The 19131-nt window shown below is 46.0% G+C and overlaps 1 protein-coding gene across 1 annotated transcript in view; it reads right to left on the bottom strand.

Annotated features, from left to right (window-relative positions):
- LOC127543051 (vascular endothelial growth factor receptor kdr-like) overlaps window positions 1–19131 on the bottom strand; it is a 194835-nt gene that overhangs the window by 119792 nt on the left and 55912 nt on the right. The window contains exon 2 of the mRNA XM_051969017.1: window positions 10296–10395. Within this exon, the coding sequence (XP_051824977.1) occupies window positions 10296–10395 (100 nt within the window). The remainder of the gene's footprint in view (window positions 1–10295; window positions 10396–19131) is intronic.

Genomic DNA, 19131 nt, shown 5'->3' with positions numbered 1-19131 from the left:
CATCCCGCGAGGCCTTAGACGAGGGACCGCACAGCCAGGGTTTTGCCCGGTGTATCGCTCGCCTGTCTGACTGAATCCAATTCACTCGACAATCCTTTGGGAAAGCACTACTCTGTGCAGAGCGTTGTGTCTGCGTTGGGAGGGATGCGATGTTGAAATCAAAGCTTCTTAAATTGTGGGTTATGGCCCCCTCTGATGCCATGGAGCTGAATGTGGGGGTCACAGAATGATGATTTCCTGTCAGTAAATGTCTAATTTGAATATCTATTTTATATACTTGTGTGTGTATCTATATCTATCTATTTCTCAGCAAAAAGGGTTGTGCGTGGGAAAAGTTTAGAAAACCCTGCTTTAAATGCTCTCCACCCCAGCTTTCTGACCAAGATATCCATGTTCCTGAGTAGAGGCGGGTTCCCACAATGTCTCTCTACTCCATCAGAAATCTGAAATCAAAATGATCTCTGAGTTCAGTGAGAAACAAGACTTAGTGATTCATTTTACCCCTGAACTTTACAAAGAACTGTCCACTGTAGATCATCCTCTCCTCCGTGATCCTCTTTTCTGTCCAGGATTTCAGGCCACCCCTCTCTCCTGTTTCCCCTCCTCCCTCTCTAACTGCTCCTTCTTTGCCTCCCTTGCTGGATCCTCCTCCAGATCACCCCCTCTAACCACGGGTGTCCCCTGGGCCTTCTATGCTCCTTCGTGGTGAGCTCATCCGCTACCATGGATATCATGACTTTCCATGTTGATGATTCTCAAATCTACCTATGCTCCCATAACCCTCAGCTTGTTCTTTGATCTCCCATCTCTAATTGACTGCTCTTCAGACATCTCAAACTATGTCCAGTGGACATCAGAAACTCGGCGTTCTCCAAACAGACAGAACTCATTCTCCTTCCCCCCACTTCCCTTCCATCTCCTACCTTTTTTATTGCTATAAGCACACGGCCATCCTCCCAGTCCTTCAGACTCACAAGCTAAGCAGCATCCCGGACTCCCGTCTCACATCCCGCCCCCGGATCCAAGCTGTTGCCCAAACCCCGCGGACTTCATCTCGGCGGCATTTCTCCGGTCCATCCCCTTCTCTCCTTTGACGCTCCCCTCACCCTGGTGCGGACTTTCCTCGCCTCGCTTCATTATTGCGATAGCTGCTTAGGCGGAATGGGCTCCTTTCTTTAAGTCTTTCCTCATCTCCATCAGTCCTCAATCCAGCCGCCAAAAGCGCCGACCCCTCTCGCCTTTCCCATCTTCTTGCCCTCACTCCCCTCCACCTACTCCGGTGACCCTGACCTCCCGGCTGTTCCAGGAACAGGAAACTTTACCTTTTCGCTCTGGGCATTCTCTCTGGCTGCTAAAATCGCCCTCTTCCTCTTTGACTACTGACCTCCCTACTTCCTTTAAGTCTCCACTAAAGTTCCATCTCCTACAGGAAACCTTCCCCAACCTTCTTCATTCTAGTGCCTTCCCTCTGGGTCATTATTCCTATTTATCCTAATAGAGCTTGCTTGGATTCTATTGGTTTCTAGGTTTTGTTTCCTATTAGACTGCAAGCTTCACGAGGACAGGGACCGTGACCAGGGGAGTCCGTGTTACAGTAGGAAGGAAAGTATATCAGGCACTGTGCTACGTGCTTTGCAAATATCTCATTTGATCCTCGCAATAACGTTGGGGGATAGATGCTATCATCGCCCCCATTTTAGAGTGAGGAAACTGAGGCAGAGATGTTAAATGTTCAAAGTCACACGGGTATCAAGCATCTGAAGCTGCCTTTGAACTCAGGTCTTCCAGACTCTGAGCCCTGTGCTATTTAAGGCCCAGTAAAGTCCCACTTCCTATAGGAAGTGCCTTTAAATTTTAGCACCTTCCCTGTTCATCATCTATATAGCTTGCTTATACATAGTTGTTTGCCTATTTATTCCTCTATTAGATTGGAAGCTCCTTGAAGACAGGGACTGTCTTTTTGCTCCTTTTGTATTCCCAGGACTTAGCACAGTGCCTGGCACATAGTAGGTGCTAAATAAAAATCTCTTGACTTACTGGTTGATCCAGGAGCCTGCCAAGAAAGGGGGAAAGTATGGGGATAGCAAATGCAATGCTGATATAAATCTATCTGGCCTCTCTGAGACGAACCAGATACATGTAGCCTGCAAGACCTTCTCCTGACGAAACAAAAATGGAGGCGCCTCAGCCCAGGACAGAGAGAACAGAATCCAGAGTGATCCCGGCGGGGCGTCTGCCCTCGCCCACGTGCATGTTTCTACCTCCTTCGAGACTAGCCAGGTCTCTTTTCTTTGTTTCTCTAGCCTGGGCCTGGCACCGAGAGGGAAGTAAATTCATGTTTCAAAAACGTGTCTTGTGGACTGAATGACTGCCATTAGGAAGGGATACATACATGTTACAATGGCAGAGGAAGCAAATATTATGTGGTACGGTGGGAAGACCACCGGCTTGAGACTCAGAGGATCTACAACCCGAGTAAAATACTTCCTGGCCTCAGTTTCCTTTTCTGTAAATTGAGAATGAAATAAAATGGCCTCAGAGGTCCTCTCCAGCGCAAGTTCCTCCAAGGACTTTCTGGTCACTTGGCAAGCTCATGCCAACAAGGAGTTCCTATTTGTGAAGCTTCTCCAAGATGTCTTCCTGGAAATCAGGTTGGATTACGTTAAGAGTTCTGGGAATGTTCTGGGAAAGCAGCACTGTGGTCCCGGGGAATCCCCTGAGACTCTGGCAGATGATTCTCATGCCTTGGACCCGTTGTGACATTCCCAGTGGCAAGCTCTCTCCCCCACCATCTTCCTGGGGAGAAATAAGCAGTGTGTTGGATTCCCGAGTCTCCTGACTAATTTTCCCATCCCATATTCACGGCCTGGCCCCTGGGGGCCAGTTTCCCCAGGCTTTTCATCTTTGACCCGTTAGTTTAAGAAGTAGAGCCCCGCTAGGCATCTGGAAGCACTGGGCAAGGCCTAGAAATCCAGGCTAACCCAGCAAACGTTCACACGTGTCTCAGCGTAAGGTACCTTGCTCAGTAACGGGATCCCAAAGACACAAAAGAAAGAGACCCCCACCTCCAAGGAGCTCAGATGGTACGTGGAGGAGAGAGACATCTATGCTAATGGGTATATCTGAGAAAGGCAGACAGACGGACAGAGAAAAACACCTCCCTCCCTCCCTCTCTCTCTCTCTCTCTCTCTTTCTCTCTCTCTCTCTCTCTCCAGACTATCTCTGTATGTGCGTCTCTCTCACACACATACAGAGACAGAGAGACAGAGACAGAAATACACACAAAGATACAGAGAGAAAGGGACAGAAAGAGAGAAAAGGAGATGGGGAAAAAAGGAAAGGAGGGAGGGACAGAGAAACTGAGGGCACAAAGAGAAAAAGATGAGAATTGGAGGAGAGAGCAGTCAGCAAGGATTTGGGTAAAACTGGTACCTGGGCTTGACTTTGAAGTATTCCCACAGGTTGAAAAGGGGCCTGCACCGTAGGCTGGTGCCAAAGACCAAGAGGCGGGTGACAGAAACGGAAACGGGCCTGTTTGGCTCAACCTGGAACTCTGTACCACGAGGATAAATAATGCCTCTGTGCCGGGGCGCGAGGGTCGGACGGATCACTGAGGCTGCCACAGTGGGATTCTGACCAAGGGCCAGAGCTCACGGTCAGCATGATGGACACGTGTACAATATACTAGACAGCACTAAAAGTCTTCCAGCATGGCCGTTTCAGTGGGCTCCTCTAGTTTTATCCTCAGCGGCTACTCGGGCCTGGAGGCAAGCCTGGGCTTAGAAGCTTGATGTGCGGTCAAGAGTTCCAGGTTCAGTCAAACTGGCCTACCTGTCAGGGACTCGGCAGTGGCTGCTCTCTCTAGTCATCTACCTTCCCCACAGCGGCATAATAATGGTAATAATGACAGCTCATTTCTATAGCACTAATAAAGTTTGAGAAATACTTTACCTACATAGGCCTCTGTGTGGGTGGGGGTGGGTGTGTCTGTCTCTGTCTCTCTGTGTGTATTTCTGTGTCTCTCTCTCTGTATCTCTCTCTGTCTCTGCCTGTCTGTCTCTCTGTCTGTCTCTCTCCTCTCTGTCTCTCTCTCTGTCTCTCTATCTCTCTCTGTTTCCCTCTCTCTCCTCTGTCTCTCTTCTCTCTCTCTCTCTGTCTCTCTCTCTCTGTCTCTCTCTCTCTCCTCTCTGTCTCTCTGTCTGTCTCTCTCTCCCCCTCTGTCTCTCTCTCTCTCTGTTTCCCTCTCTCTTCTCTCTCCTCTCTGTCTCTCTATCCGTCTGTCTCTGTCTCTCTCCTCTCTGTCTCTCTCTCTGTCTCTCTCTCTCTCTCTGTTTCCCTCTCTCTGTCTCTGTCTCTCTCTCTCTCTCTCTCTCTCTCTCTCTCTCTCTCTCCTCTCTGTCTCTCTCTCTGTCTCTCTCTCTCTGTTTCCCTCTCTCTCTCTGTCTCTCTTCTCTCTTCTCTCTCTCTCTCTCTCTGTCTCTGTCTCTCTCTCTGTGTCTCTCTCTCTCTCCTCTCTGTCTCTCTGTCTGTCTCTCTCTCCCCCTCTGTCTCTCTCTCTCTGTTTCCCTCTCTCTCCTCTCTCTGTCTCTCTCTCTGTCTCTTTGTCTGTCTCTCTCTCTCTCTCTGTTTCCCTCTCTCTCCTCTCTCTGTCTCTCTGTCTGTCCCTCTCTCCCCCTCTGTCTCTCTCTCTCTCTCTGTTTCCCTCTCTCTCCTCTCTCTCTGTTTCCCTCTCTCTCTCTCCTCTCTGTCTCTCTATCTGTCTGTCTCTGTCTCTCTCCTCTTTCTCTCTCTCTCTCTCTCTCTCTCTCTCTCTCTCTCTCTCTCTCTCTGTTTCCCTCTCTCTCCTCTCTCTCTGTTTCCCTCTCTCTCTCTCCTCTCTGTCTCTCTATCTGTCTGTCTCTGTCTCTCTCCTCTCTCTCTCTCCTCTCTCTCTCTCTCTCTCTCTCTCTCTCTCTCTCTGTTTCCCTCTCTCTCCTCTGTCTCTCTTCTCTGTCTCTCTGTCTGTCTCTCTCTCTCTCCTCTCTGTCTCTCTGTCTCTGTCTGTCTCTCTCTCCCCCTCTGTCTCTCTCTCTGTTTCCCTCTCTCTCCTCTCTGTCTCTCTGTCTTTCTCTCTCCTCTCTGTCTCTCTGTCTGTCTGTCTCTCTCTCTCTCCCCCTCTGTCTCTCTCTCTCCCCCTCTGTCTCTCTCTGTCTTTCTCTCCCTCTCTGAGTGTGTCTGTCTGTCTGTCTGTCTGTCTGTCTCTCTGTCTCTCTCTCTTTCACTCTCTCTCTCTGGGAGGATGGGGGTGAATCTTTATCTATCTCTGTCTGTCTCTCTCCTTGAAGCAATCATGGTTCCCACAGGCTCAAGGTCACACAGCTAGCGAATGCCTGAGGCCAGATTAGAACTCGGGTCCTTCTGAGTCCAGCCCAGTGCTGTATCCGCTGCAGGGCCACTCGGCTGCCTCTCCTTGTGTCATTTCATTTAACACTCACAACAACTGGGAAAGGGCGAGCAGAAGCAATGGGAGCCTTAAGGTTAAAAATAGGAAGATTGTGAGCCCGTGAGGAAGGGGAGGGGCAGGTGCTTATGCCTGGACTCCCCTATTGTCATGGGCTCATCCGGGAACACAGACCTCTGCTTCATCAGTGGATCTGACCGGGGGTGCAGACGTGAAGCCCAAACATCTCATCCCCAGATCTCTACTGACTACAAATAAACCTCATCAGGACATAGACGTTCTCCATATGTGGCTTGTTTCTTTCTCTCTTGATGCAGTTAATTATGAAATCATGTAAATTAAATGATAATAACAACAATAATATTGTTGGTCACTTGTGTTCAACTCTCCGTGACCCAATTTGGGGTTTTCTTGGCAGAGACACCGGAGCGGTTTGCCATTTTCTTCTCCAACTCATTTTACAGAGGAAGAAACTGAGGCACATAGAATGAAGAGACTTGTCCAGGGTCACACAGCTCTTAAGTCTCTAAGGTTGGTTCTCAGTTGAGATCTTCCTGATTCCAGGGTCATCTCTCCATTCTCTACCTCCCTGAACTGCCTCTAAGATTTAGAATGCAAAAACAGGAAGTAACATGGAATAGGAGAAGCTAAGCCATTCTTCTTTTGAATTCTTTGCCTCTCAAAGTGAATACTCACCCCCAAATTAACTCTCTTCGACCCCCAAAGTAATGCTGACTCTTTGACCCCCAAAGCGACTCCCCGTGACGCCCAAGGCAACACCGACCTTTGACCCCTCAAGTAACACTGATGCTTTGGGGGAAAAGGAGAAAGGTGCTCATTGAAAACTCTTGATCTTTTTACCTACAAGACGGGTTGAAAGGTCAGACCTAGCACAGCACTCAGTAAACACCAGTTGATTTGACATTATCTACACATCTCTGCCTTTATCAATTTAGTCTATATAAGAGAATCACCAAATTCCCTACAGGATAAGCTTCTGGTAGTCAAGGCCCTCCCCCAAACATGACCCCATCTGCTTTTCTCTCCTCTATTCCTACACTCAGTTGTTGTTATTCAGTCATTTCAGGCATGACTGTTGTTGTTCGTACTCTCCTTAGTATTAACAATAATAATCACGATGATTGCGAATTAATATTAAATGTCTGAGTCTGGATTTGAGCCTCAGACACTTAATAACAATAACAACCATATTTTTTTTATTTTTGAGCTTAAATACTTTATAAGCAAGGCAGTGCTATGGTCCTATCCCCATTGGATGGATGAGACAGCTGAGGCCTGGGAGAAGCTGAGGGATTTACCAAGAGTCCTCATTCAGGACTCAATATCTAGGAGATTCAAGGGCCTGCACCCTGAGCCCACAATATCCCTTGGAAACTGGCTTCTTTTTTTTCATTTGAATGATGAATTTTGTGTTTTTATTAAAGCTTTTTATTTTCAAAACATAGGCATGGATAATTTTTCAACATTATCCCTTGCAAAACCTTGTGTTCCATTTGTCGCTCCCCTCTCCCCACCCCCTCCCCAGATGGCAAGTAATCCAACATATGTTAAACATGGTGAAACATTCTAAACATAGAAATATATGTTAGATCCACTATATGCATACATAGTTAGACAATTCTCTTGCTGCATGAGACAAATCAAGGCAAACAGGAAAAAATGAGAAAAAATAAAAGCAAGCACAACACAATAAAAAGAGTGAAAATGCTGTGTTGTGAACCACACTCAATTCCTATAGTCCTCTCTCTGGGTTAGATGGATCTCTTCATCACAAGATCATTGGATCTGGTCTGAACCATCTCCTTGTTGAAGAGATCCACTTCCATCAGAATACATCCTCATACAGTCTTGTTGTTGAGGTATATAATGATCTCCTGGCCCTGCTCATTTCACTCAGCAACAGTTCATGTAAGACTCTCCAGGCCTCTCTGAAATCATCTTGCTGATTGTTTCTTACAGAATAATAATATTCCATAATATTCATATGCCATAGCTTATTCAGCCATTCTCCAGCTGATGGGCATCCACTCAGTTTCCAGTTTCTTGTCACTACAAACAGGGCCGCCACAAACATTTTTGTACATGTGGGTTCCTTTCCCTCCTTTTAGATCTCTTTGGGATACAAGCCCAGTAGTAACACTGCTGGATCAAAGGGGATGCACAGTTTGATAACTTTTTGAGCATAGTTCCACATCACTCTCCAGAATGGTTGGATATGGTCACAATTTCACCAACAATGTATCAGTGTCCCCGTTTTGCAACATCCCTTCCAACATTCAGCATCAGCATTATCTTTTCCTGTCATTCTAGCCAATCTAGACAATCTGCGTAGGGGTATCTCAGAGTTGTCTTCATTTGCATTTCTCTGCTCAATAGTAATTTAGAGCACCTTCTCATATGACTAGAAATAGTTTCAATTTCTTCATCTGAAAATTGTCTATTCCTATCCTTTGACCATTTCAAAGATCTTTTCTTTTCATTTTTTGTTAAAGCTTTTTATTTTCAAAACATATGGACGGATAATTTTTCACCATCGGCCCTTGCGTAGCCTTGTGTGCCAAATTTTCCCCTCCTTTCCCTAATCCCCTTCCCTGGATGGCAAGCAACCCAAAATATGTTATACACGTTAAAATAGAGATTAAATCCAATAGATGTAAACATATTTATACAATTAGGAAACTGGCTTCTTAAAACCAATCCAAACAAAACTGAATCTTGACTCTCAGCTGAATTTCAGAGAAAGTGGTGATGATCACCGAAGCCCACGGCAAAGTAAAAACCCAAACCCAAACTCAAACCCTCCCAACAACCTGGAGGCTCTGTCTCGGTTCTCTTCAAGAGAAATTAAATCCCACTTCCAAAAAGCGCCCTCCATCCTGTAACTCCTTAAAGAGACCAAGATTCTCTAGGCCTTGGTTTCTTTGAAACAGCAGAAGAAGAAAGGGATTTCAAAGGGTTATCATCCCCTTTAGCACATGAAGTAAGATCAAGAGCAGAGAGTGGATACAAAGGAGGGGTCACAACTTAGTAACACTTAATGAAATTAAACTTAATTGCTACTCAATCTTATTAACATAGGCTTGGTTTTTCTGTTCCATGTTTTACAAAACATGCCATCATGGATGACATTGATCCTCACGGACTGGGGGGGAGGGGGGCAATATTTTATCTCTACCAACTGAAGCAGAGAGCCATTTCACACAGAGAAGCCGGAAATAACAACGGGAAGTCACGTTGCTTTGCCTACCAAAAACCTGAAAGAATTCCTAAATTCAAACCCTTGCATCTAATAATAATTGTGGTCCTTTGCTTGTTGTCAGCTGAAACAAGTCTCACCGGTCGCCCGTGGTCCGAATCGGGGTTTCATGGATGTTTATACTGGAGCTATGTTCCATGAGAGCCCATCATTTTTGGGACCGCCCCACGCCAAGCCCCTCGGAGTTTTCCTCCCGGGGCCCCTATTCAGAGCTCCACACGAGGGTATGACCTAGGATTGGCAGCAACCAAAGAAGGACAAAGGAAAGAGCAGCTCCCAGCTAAGCCCAAACAGGAGCTGCCCAAGCCACCAGCTGTCTCCGGCCTTCAGATTGTCTTTCTCCAGCTGTCCAAAGAACCCCGAGCTTGGCCGTTTTCGTGCCTAGAGTCAAGGCTTATCTTCAATCAATACATGAGGCCAAATGGGTCAGATCTTGAAGCCTTTCCTCAGCTGCCCGGTGCCACTTTCCCTGCTTACCATCGGTAGATGTGTTCAGTCTTCTTAGATTTACTGTTTTCTTGCTCAGTCGGGTTTTTTTTCAGTCAGAGCTGACTCTGTCACCCCATTTGGGATTTTTCTTGGTAGAGATACTGGAGTGATTTGTCATTTCCTTTGGGTCATTTGACAGAAGGGGAAATGGAGGCAAACAGGGTGACTTGCCCAGGGGCATACAGTTCCTTTCTGCAATGGATTTAAACCTGGGTCCTGCTGATCCAGGGCTGGCACTCTATTGTACCACCTAGCTGCCCTTTGGATTTATTATATATGTGTGTATACATTATGTGTGTATATGTGCGTGCATGTGCGCGCACACACGCACACACACTCTATCAGTACTTTTTGTCTCCTCTGTTAGAAGGTAAGCTCTTCCAGGATAGAGATAGATTCCTTCTTTTTCTTCATTACCCCACATAGCAGGTGCTTAATAAGCACATGTGGATTGGTTGATTAATTGATTTTGAACGTTTTTGTTGCGTTGATAGCCAAGATCAAGTTCAGGAGACGGAGAGCTTTGGCACTAGCTACCTGGTCCGATGTCTTCATCTGGCAGGGATGTGAGCAAGATCCTCCAGCTACTCTGGACACCATAGCAGTGGTTCTCAAACTTTCGTTCTCAGTATCTTCATGTTGTTAAAAAAAAAACTATCGAGGATCGGTTCAAAGAGTTTTGTTCACACGGGTTATATTTATAGCTATTTACTATATTAGAAATAAAAAATAATTTTGATCTGTAGACCCTCGGAAAGGGCTTCAGAGACCCCAACAATTCTTTGGACTACACTTTGAGGATCACTGTCATAGAGGATCCATTCAAAGGGATGGTTAAGATCTCGTGGGATTCAACGCATCCCATAGTACAACAGCATGACAGAGAAATCGTATTGAGGAATCTAGGCTTTTGGTGGAGTCGAGGTGGCACCTCAGCCTTACGATAGGACAATCGTTCCGGCCTTAGTATCCCCCGGAAGCCAACTACTCTGGGAGAGAGAGATGGTTCTTTTGGAAGTCAGTCTGAGTGACATGATGGAAACCCCATACCCTCTGGCTTGAATTTTCCCTCGACTTCATTATCCTTACCTGCAAGTCACATCAAACGGGGAACCAGCCGGGATCACCACTTGGTCCCCCAAGAAGCTCAGTTTGGGTTTCATCAGGGTCTGTTCGTTATTAGCAAGACCTGTACCAAGACAAGAGAGAAATTGATTGTGATTATCAATCTTTACAAGACTAATGTTTCACGACAGATCCGTGAATCATTTCATCCAAGATACTTAATATATGTTTATTGGCCGACCGGCTAAATTGTGATCTCCTGAAAAGTAGAATCAGGAGCTAAAAGGAACTTTAGAGATCCTCCGAGCCAAGCCTTACAAAGAAGGAAACTGAGGCCTCGAGTTCTTGTTCAAGGTCACATTGCTTGGAGATTTCAAAACTGGAATTCAAGTTCTAAATCTAAAGTTTTCACCATTGCTCTGCCAGATCTTATCTACACTTTGTTTCAAAGAAGGATGAGTCGGTTCAACAAACATTTCCTAAATGGCAACTGTGTCCTGGGTCCTAGAAGACTCCCAAAGGCCACTGCTAAACTCGAGACTTGTTACAAAGATCCAGAATGTGAGCTAGAAGAGGCCTCAGAGAACATTCCCTCTATGGTCTGCCCCTCAACTGACTTAAAGGGTCTCTGAAGATCCTTAAAAGCTCAGTCAGCCTTGGGCCTAGACATCAAGCCTGAATTGTTTTCCTGACTCACAGGGCAGCCTTCTGGGGCCAAACAGGATAGTCTGTCCCCATGGGACTGCTCTTCAAATACTTGAAAACAACTGCCATGCAAACTTTTACTGCCCCGTCCTTCATTTCTACCCAGATTAAAAAAACACCAGCCCCTAGATCTAGAGCTGGACCGATCCACAGAAGCCAGTTGGGCCAAAATTATCATGTTATAAGAGGTAGAAACTGAGGCCCAGGGACGGGAAGTAATTCACCCAAATTCACAATAGGATCACCAATCTAGAGCTCATCTAGTCACATCCCTCCTTATTTTATAAATGAGAAAAGGATGGCCAAGGAATGGAAAGGACTTGCCCAACATCACAAGTGATTTGAATCTGGGTCCTCTGGCTCCAAACTAGGGATTTTCCCACTGTACCATGCTACATTTTTTAGTTCCATAGCAGAGTCCATCCACTATGATCCTGGGGTAAACATTACTTCCCTGGGCCTCAGTTTCCTCATCACAAAATAGATACTAATATGTATAATGGCCACCATAAAGTGGGGAAGCACTTTGTTAACATCAAAGTGCTACAGAAATGTGACATTGATGAAATGAACCGGGGGGGGGGGGGGGGGGGAAGCATCCAAGGGTTAGTTCCCAGGGGTATAATGTCAACTTGCCTGTCACTTTTTTTTTTTTTTTGCTTAGGTAAGTGACTTGCCCAGGGTCACACAGCTAGGAAGTGTTAAGTGTCCGAGTCTGATTTGAACTCAGGTCCTCCTGACTTCAGGGCTGGTGCTCTGTCCACTGTGCCACCTAGCTGTCCCCTGTCATTTACACTTTTATCAGCAACATCAAAGTGCGGAGCTGTTGTGAAGGCTTTGATGCTTCCTGGGTCTAGCTCTTCATCAGGGCTCCTGGGACTCTCAAGTTAAGGGCCCTGTCTCTGGAGAAGGCTGGGGGACTCAACAAAGAGACCCACATATCTTCATATTACACAGGATGAGGTGGGCAGGGCCTACAGTCTTGGCCCTGGGCCCAAAGCCCAGAAACGATCACCTATCCTTAACCAACTGAGGAAACTGCTGAAGGAAGCTCTTGTACCCCCCAAACTGGTCAGCCTCTCTTGCCATTCTGGGCATTTTCATCTTCTTTATGATTTGATGGAAGGGAGGCTAGATTTAGAGAAGGTGGTGATGGGGATGAATCCCATCTTGGCCCCTTACTTGCTTCATCCTTAGGTGAATTACTTCATCCTTTTGGAAACTATAAATTGAGAGTCAGTGGGCTACGGTATCTTAAAGGCACCTTTCAGCTTGCCCATTCTCCAGCTCATCTTAATCCTAATATTATATGATCTCATACTTTGCCCATGGTGCCAGAATCCAGATACACAATGAAGCTATATTTCGAGGTATTTCTTTCTCCATGTAAGCTGAATGCTATTAGGTTTTGGAGCTTTCTAAGCATTCGGACAAGATACGCATCATGGGCCCAGGGAGCATCTATACCAGGGCTCCTGAAACTTTTTGCCCAGAAATTTTTACATGATCCCAGATATAAAGGTCTATAAAATACATGTACAAATCAAACATTTGCTGAATAAATCATCATTTCATGCCCCCCCACATTCAATTACAAGATCCCATATGAGATGGCGACCCCCAGTTTAAGAAGCTTTGGTGTAGAACAGGGCTTGTTAAATTTTTTCCACTGATAACCCCTTTTTGCCCAGAAATTTTTACCCAACTCTGGGCATCTAAGTATATAAAATAGGTAAACAAACCACAAATTTCCTGATAATAAAGCATCATTTATTTTAAAACAATTCTTTGGCATACATCTAATTTCGCCATCTAAAAAAGACAAAAGCCAATTTGCATACAATGACATGGTTTTTACATAAAGAATTAAATCTTGGAGGAATAACCTTTTACTCTTGCTAAATCGTTTGTGACCTCCACATTCGGTTTCACGAGGCCAGGTTGGGGTCACGACTCACAGTTTAAGAAACCTGGATCTAGTCCAACTCATTCCCTCTTCCCCACTTTTCTATTTCTGCCGAGAACCCCCACCTCCTTCCCGTCATCCAGGTTCTAGTAAATAAGCTAGTGGACAGTATCGCTTGAAATCTTGATCTCGTTCTCCTCGGAGTGGCTCCTGACTTGAAAACTCTGAGCCCGAGGAGAACATAAGCGCCGTCAGTCTCGAGCAAGTATCCCCCAGACTAGGTATGCAAAAGGATGACAGTATAGACAATGAGATCTATGCGATAGAATGAGGAAATCACCGTGGATCACCCTCAGGCCTCTGGAATCGCGCTTGGTCACTGTACAGAGCAGAGTGCTTCACTCTTTCCGAAATATTCATCTTTACAATGGCGTTGGTTTGAAAATTATTTTCCTTGTTCTGCTCACCTCACTTTGCCAATAATATTGGTTTCTCTGAAATTATCCATCATTTCTTACAGAAGAGTAATAGTCCATTACATTCATATATAGCCATTTGTTCAGCTTTTCCTCAATGGATGATGCCTACTTAAATTTCCAGTTCTTTGCCCTCACAGAAAAAGGTGCCATAAATATTCGTGATCTCTTCAAAACAAATGATCAGTAGCGATGTCAAGGGGTATGTTCAGTTTAGAGATTTTCTTGGTCCACTGTTGGAATCCTTACTAACTGCTAACTAATTAGAGTTAATCTAATCTTACAAGAAGATGTTTTGGGCAGAGGTACTAAGTAGAACTAATTAATACAAGGCTTGTGTTCACACCTTTACTCATTGGAGTTCAATGAGTTCACACCTCCCTTGAAGCTTGTTGGGCCAGAGAGCACTATGGGAGAAAACCCATAATCCCTCTCTCTGGAAGGAGCATAAATAGGCCAATGGGCCAGTCAAAGGAGTTCTTCAGAGGAAGAAGCTACAAGTCAAGATTTCACCGGAATGACATGAAGAGCGGTGCTGGCTCTGGAGGCTGAAGAAAGCAGAGGCAGAAGCAAAGGACAAAGTGGCAAGAGCTCTTAGAACCAAGCAGAGAGATAGGCCTCTAAGCTAACCGGGCTATATTGGAGATAATAAAAGATCTGAACTTTTATCACCTGGCTGCGTTTTGAGAAGAAGAAGATCACAACAGTCCACAATTCCAAACTGATTTCCAGAAAGGCCGGACCAACGCATAGCTCCAAAGCGCACATTAACGTCTGTCTTCCCACAGCCCCTCCGATATTTATTGTTTTCTTTTTTGTCATCTTTGCCAAACTGATGGATGTGAGGTGAGACTTAAAAATTGTTTTAATTTGCATTGATCTAATTATTAGTGATTTGGGGCATTTTTCCATATGGCTGTTGAGAGCTTGGATCCCTTCCTTTGAAAATCGCCTGTTCGCATCTTTTGGCCGTTTATCAATTGAGAAAAACTAATTGTTTTTATTATACTTTAGAAAAGTTGGATCAACAAAAGCATTCCAATTAGCCTAAGCAGCCATCCAAGAACACAAGAGTCCGTCTCTTAAACACGAAGTTTTCCCAAAATGCCGAATGGCTGAAAACCATGGAATACCATGATACTGGAAGAATCGCAGTTGTAAAGTGACCCAAAGAGAAAGATGCCAGGTGGATTAACATAGACCCCCGCCAAATTATCAAGGTAGCCACATGGCACTATTAGTTTTCTTCCAGGTGGCCTAGGGTGGTCCCAAATGGCTCTCTTCACAATTCTGGCAGTCTGGAAGGGAACTGATTACTTTGCCCGTTTTACAGATGAGGAAACTGAGGTTCTGAGACACAAAATCATTTGCCCAGGGTCACGCAACTAGTAAATATCGTGATAAAAGAGGCAATTACTAGTTGGCTCTAAGACAATGTTTTGAATGTTAAAATGACTAGTTTGTGTACTCCACAGAAAGTCCCTTAACTCCTGGGAGACTCCATTTTCTCATCTGCAAAATGGTTTTGGACTTACTGTCTCTAAGCTCCCTCTCCAGCTCTGAATCTGTGATCAGGAACCCGGAGGGGAGAAAAGTGGAGAAAATAGTTGAGCTTATCTTGAACCCAGGAAACGAAGCAAAAGGATGGGCAAAATCCAGGGGAACTGGGTCCAGACAACCTGACAAGACAGGATTCAGAGGCTTCCAGAAAGAAGTTTGGCCTGGAATTGAGGGGTGCCCCAGGAGCATAGATGGAAAGTATATTAACTGAGCAGCTTAGAAACAACTTCACCGGGGGGAACAAGGGACAGGAAAAGAACCGGGAATCACTGTAACAGTCCATTCCTGTGGTTACCTATGGGCAAACCAAAGGGATTACCCAACCCTAGTAATAACTGAGGATCTGGCCTCAGAATCAGGAAAACCTGGGTTCAAATCCTGTCTCTGATATATACTGGCTCCATGACCCTTTGAAAGCCCTTTAACTTCCCAGATTCCTCAGCTCTTCACACGCAGAATCTGGAGAGCGGGTTCTGAAACGTATTACAAGAAAGAAAGTTTCCTTATCCGGAACTCCCCTCGCCAGTGCAATTCCGGGGTCAGTCCAGAAGATGTTACCACAGTAAAGCTGACGGAAGTGGGGCTGATTACTATGATAGCCTCTTCACAACATACTCTGGCTACATAATTTGTACAAACCTTCTCGTCTCCATTTTACAAAGGAGGAAACTGAGGCCTGAGGCAGGAAGTGGTGACCCTGCACTGGATATGACTTTGTAAAACAAATTATAAACAGTATTTTGAGGGGAAAGAAGGAACATTTGGGGACTTCTGCCCCAAATTTCCACATCCTATATGTCGTATGATCGAAGCAAAAGAAAAATCTTTAGATGAAGATGAGTGACTGGACAATTAGTTGTTACTAATACATTGAAAAAGAAAGACAAGGATGGGGGGGAGAAGAATAGGTCCTAAGGAGAAGCGTGTCTTCCTGATGATGATTCATAAGACTTGAAAATGTTGACAGAGCTGAAAGAAATTTGGCAGAGTATCGGACATAAAAGGGTCTTTAGGACATTTAAAATGAAATGCTCCGCTTTAAAGGGAACTTATAGCTTACAACGGGGAGGCGCCGTACAACAAAGGATGTCAGGGCTGGGAGGGCCTTAGAACAGGGGATGTCAGAGCTTGGAGGGGCCTGAGAACAGAGAAGACCAGGGTGGGCAGAGCTAGATCTGGGAAGAATTCTAAAACAAAGAAGAAAAAAGGGAAAAGGTCAAATGTATCCCAAGTAAGCCTGTTTCCTCCTGATTGGAAGCAGAGAGTGAGTGCTCACCCCATGAGGATACAGTCTAAGCCGCTTCCTTGCCAGGCCAGCCCAGAGCTGAGCTAATAGGCTGGGGTGGATGTCGAGTCCTGGGGAGCCTCTCGCTTTCGGGTAACATCCCCTGCTGCTAAGTACGGGGCCGGTGCCTGGTGGCTTTCAAGCACACTTTCTGACATGAGTTTGTAGACTAAACAGAGCAATTCTCATGAATAACTGCCAATTCCTGGTCAACCGAGCGCTCCGAAACAGACTCCAGCTCCTGGGGTGCTGGGTTGTGGCCCGAGAATCGGCCCCCGACCTCCTGATCTGAGGAGGGAGAGAGTGGCCGTGGTGGCGGTAACCACTGGGGCTGGGAGCCCGGAGGTCCGGGAGGGGCCTCACGAGGTCCATTTCTCTCCATCTGGGGAGCGGGACCAGGTTTCCATTGTCAGGGAGGAGCAGCGCGCCTCCCATTCATCCCGGCGGCACAACTGGGCAATCTTCCCAAATGACGGGAATTGAGCTGAGGCCCGGATGGGCAGCCAAGTGCCCCCGTCCGTCATTTACCAATCTGATTCCCGCCTACGTGTGTCTCTGGGTCCTGCTTGCAGAGTGCCAGAGAGTGGCCTCCCCCGTGCGTACTTGAGAGTCTGGCACTTACCCGAACTCCTGACGGGAAGCTTAAGGGAGACTCAACTGAAAAATAACGCCAGCTTCAGAGTCCAAAAGCCCACATTCAAATCCTGGCTGAGTCACATCTATCCACATGATCTTGGTCAAGTTATTTCCCTGGGCCCAGCTTCCCCTTCCATAAAGTGAAGAAGTTTCATTTGATGGACACTTTAGTCTCTTTTGGCTCTAAAATGAGGATCCCACAAAGGGAAGAACCTCACTTAGCCCAGCTAATCCACTGCACAGTTCTCAACATCTGATCTTCCATTCACTTCCTTACTCTCCTAACATGGCACTACAGCTCTTTAAGGGAAAGGAGATGAGAGAGCTCGAACCCAACACTCTCTCAAATTCCCAATTAGTCAATCAACAAACACTAAGAATGTACCCATTCTGTGTCAGGCACTGGTGCCAGATGCCACCTAGAAAGACAAAAATGAAAAGAGACCTGCCCTATAGGAATTCACTAGAATTTTCTTAGAGTGGAGCCTGCATAATACAGATCCATACAGAAGTGATCCAAAGGGAGATTATGTCTAATCAGGAAAGGCCCTCAGAAGCCTTATGGCCCAACCCCTCATTTTGCAGGGGCAGAGAGTGTGGAGGGGGCCTACAATGGAGCCCTCTTCCTGACTCCCAGGCCAGTGTCCCTTCAGCCAAACAGTTTAAGTTTGGTGTCCCTGTGGGATGGGGGCACTGTTCCCTGGTCTCATGACTTAGGATAAGGAATAAGCAATGAGAGGGCCCCTAGGGCCTCCCAAGTACCCCAGCTCCCCAAGTCTCACCCCAGACAAAAGTTAAGCTGCTTGGGAGGGCAAAGCTTCCAAGAAGAGGGTTCTGGGAATGCAGAAGGAAAAGCAGAAATTCCCTGCCACCCAACTCCTGACGATCTATAGTCCTGGGAGGATGTCTCCCCTTCCTAGGGCCGCCCGGTCCCAATTAGAGGCCCAAACTCCAAGCCTCTTAGTCTCCAGAAAATTGGAAAAGTCAAAGAAGACAAAACTTTGGGAAAGAAAAGTGATCTCCGGGAGGTACGGGAAGATACACGTAGTCCCAGAAAAACTTTCCTTCCAAAAAAAGAGAAGCCATCTGCCTGCCCTCCCTCAAGGCTGGCTGACCATGGCAAGGAAGTTTTCAATCAGGGTCAAAGCCCGGCCGGATCTGGGGGCCCACCGGATCAGCATCTCTTTCTCTGTTCTCTTCATCCCATCACTAGGCTTTCTTCTATGACTGCTTCCCTAGGCAAATACTCAGAAGCAGTCTTTTAAACTTCATGTCCTGGGCCAATTCCCCTGGGCAATCTTGAGCCCAGTTGTTTGATTTCTCTGGGCCTCAGTCTCCCTACAGTGCAAGAGCTGGGGATGGGGAATGGTCTAGATGGTCTTCAAGGTCTTTTTCAGGTCTGACAGTGGGGTTGTGGCCTAACATGGAGAAAGCAACATGGAGAAGTGTGATGATTTAGCCAGAGAACATAGACTCAAATCCTAGTTGTACTTTGTTGAAGGACCTCTGGGATAGAAGGGGAGTCGCTTCACTGAAGGGGACTCAGCTTCCTCAACTGTAAAATGAAATCTATCCCTTCTAACTCCAAACCTCTAATCCCCCATAGGACTTTGTAAGCCTTACATTTATTCACCAAACAAGCAGCTGTTAAGTGCCTATATAAAGCTGTCAGGCAGCATGATGTAACAATAACGGCTAGGATTTATATAGAGCTTTTAACATTTGCAAAGGGCTTTACGAACGATGCTAACTCATTTGATCATGTGAGCAGGAGATAGAAAGGTAGCTTCTGAGCAAGATACTCTCAAAAAAAAAAAAAAAAAAACCCGGAAGGTCCTCCCCGAGCTCAAGCAAAGTGAAATGCACCATGGGAAAAGTAATAGCAATGTTGTAGGATGATCGGCTATGAAGGATTTTGGATTCACGGCTACTCTAAAGGACTTATGACGAAAAATGTGATCCACACCTGTTGTGTCCTGCTTTGTAGAGCCCCCAAGCTGGGGTGACAAAACCTACCATTGCTTTCTAGAGCCCCCACACTCGGATGATTAAAATATACCTTCCTAATGGAGAAGTGACGAGGCAGGACTCCTGAGGATGATGGGAAAATCGAGTCTGATTATTTCAAGGGCTTTCTCCTTTTTATACCCTCATACCCTTATGTAACCAAAGCAACACTGCACAGGCGCTAAGCAGATACTGCACACGTGGGACCACACGAACAACTTGTGTAGTTTGCCACCTGCTGTCCCTCTGCTTCAATCTCAACACAGGTCGTCGTCGCCCCCCCCC

This window comes from Antechinus flavipes, chromosome X (genome assembly GCF_016432865.1).
Source record: "Antechinus flavipes isolate AdamAnt ecotype Samford, QLD, Australia chromosome X, AdamAnt_v2, whole genome shotgun sequence".
In the NCBI taxonomy this organism is placed as follows: Eukaryota; Metazoa; Chordata; class Mammalia; order Dasyuromorphia; family Dasyuridae; genus Antechinus; species Antechinus flavipes.
This window is presented reverse-complemented; position numbering and strand designations above follow the sequence as displayed.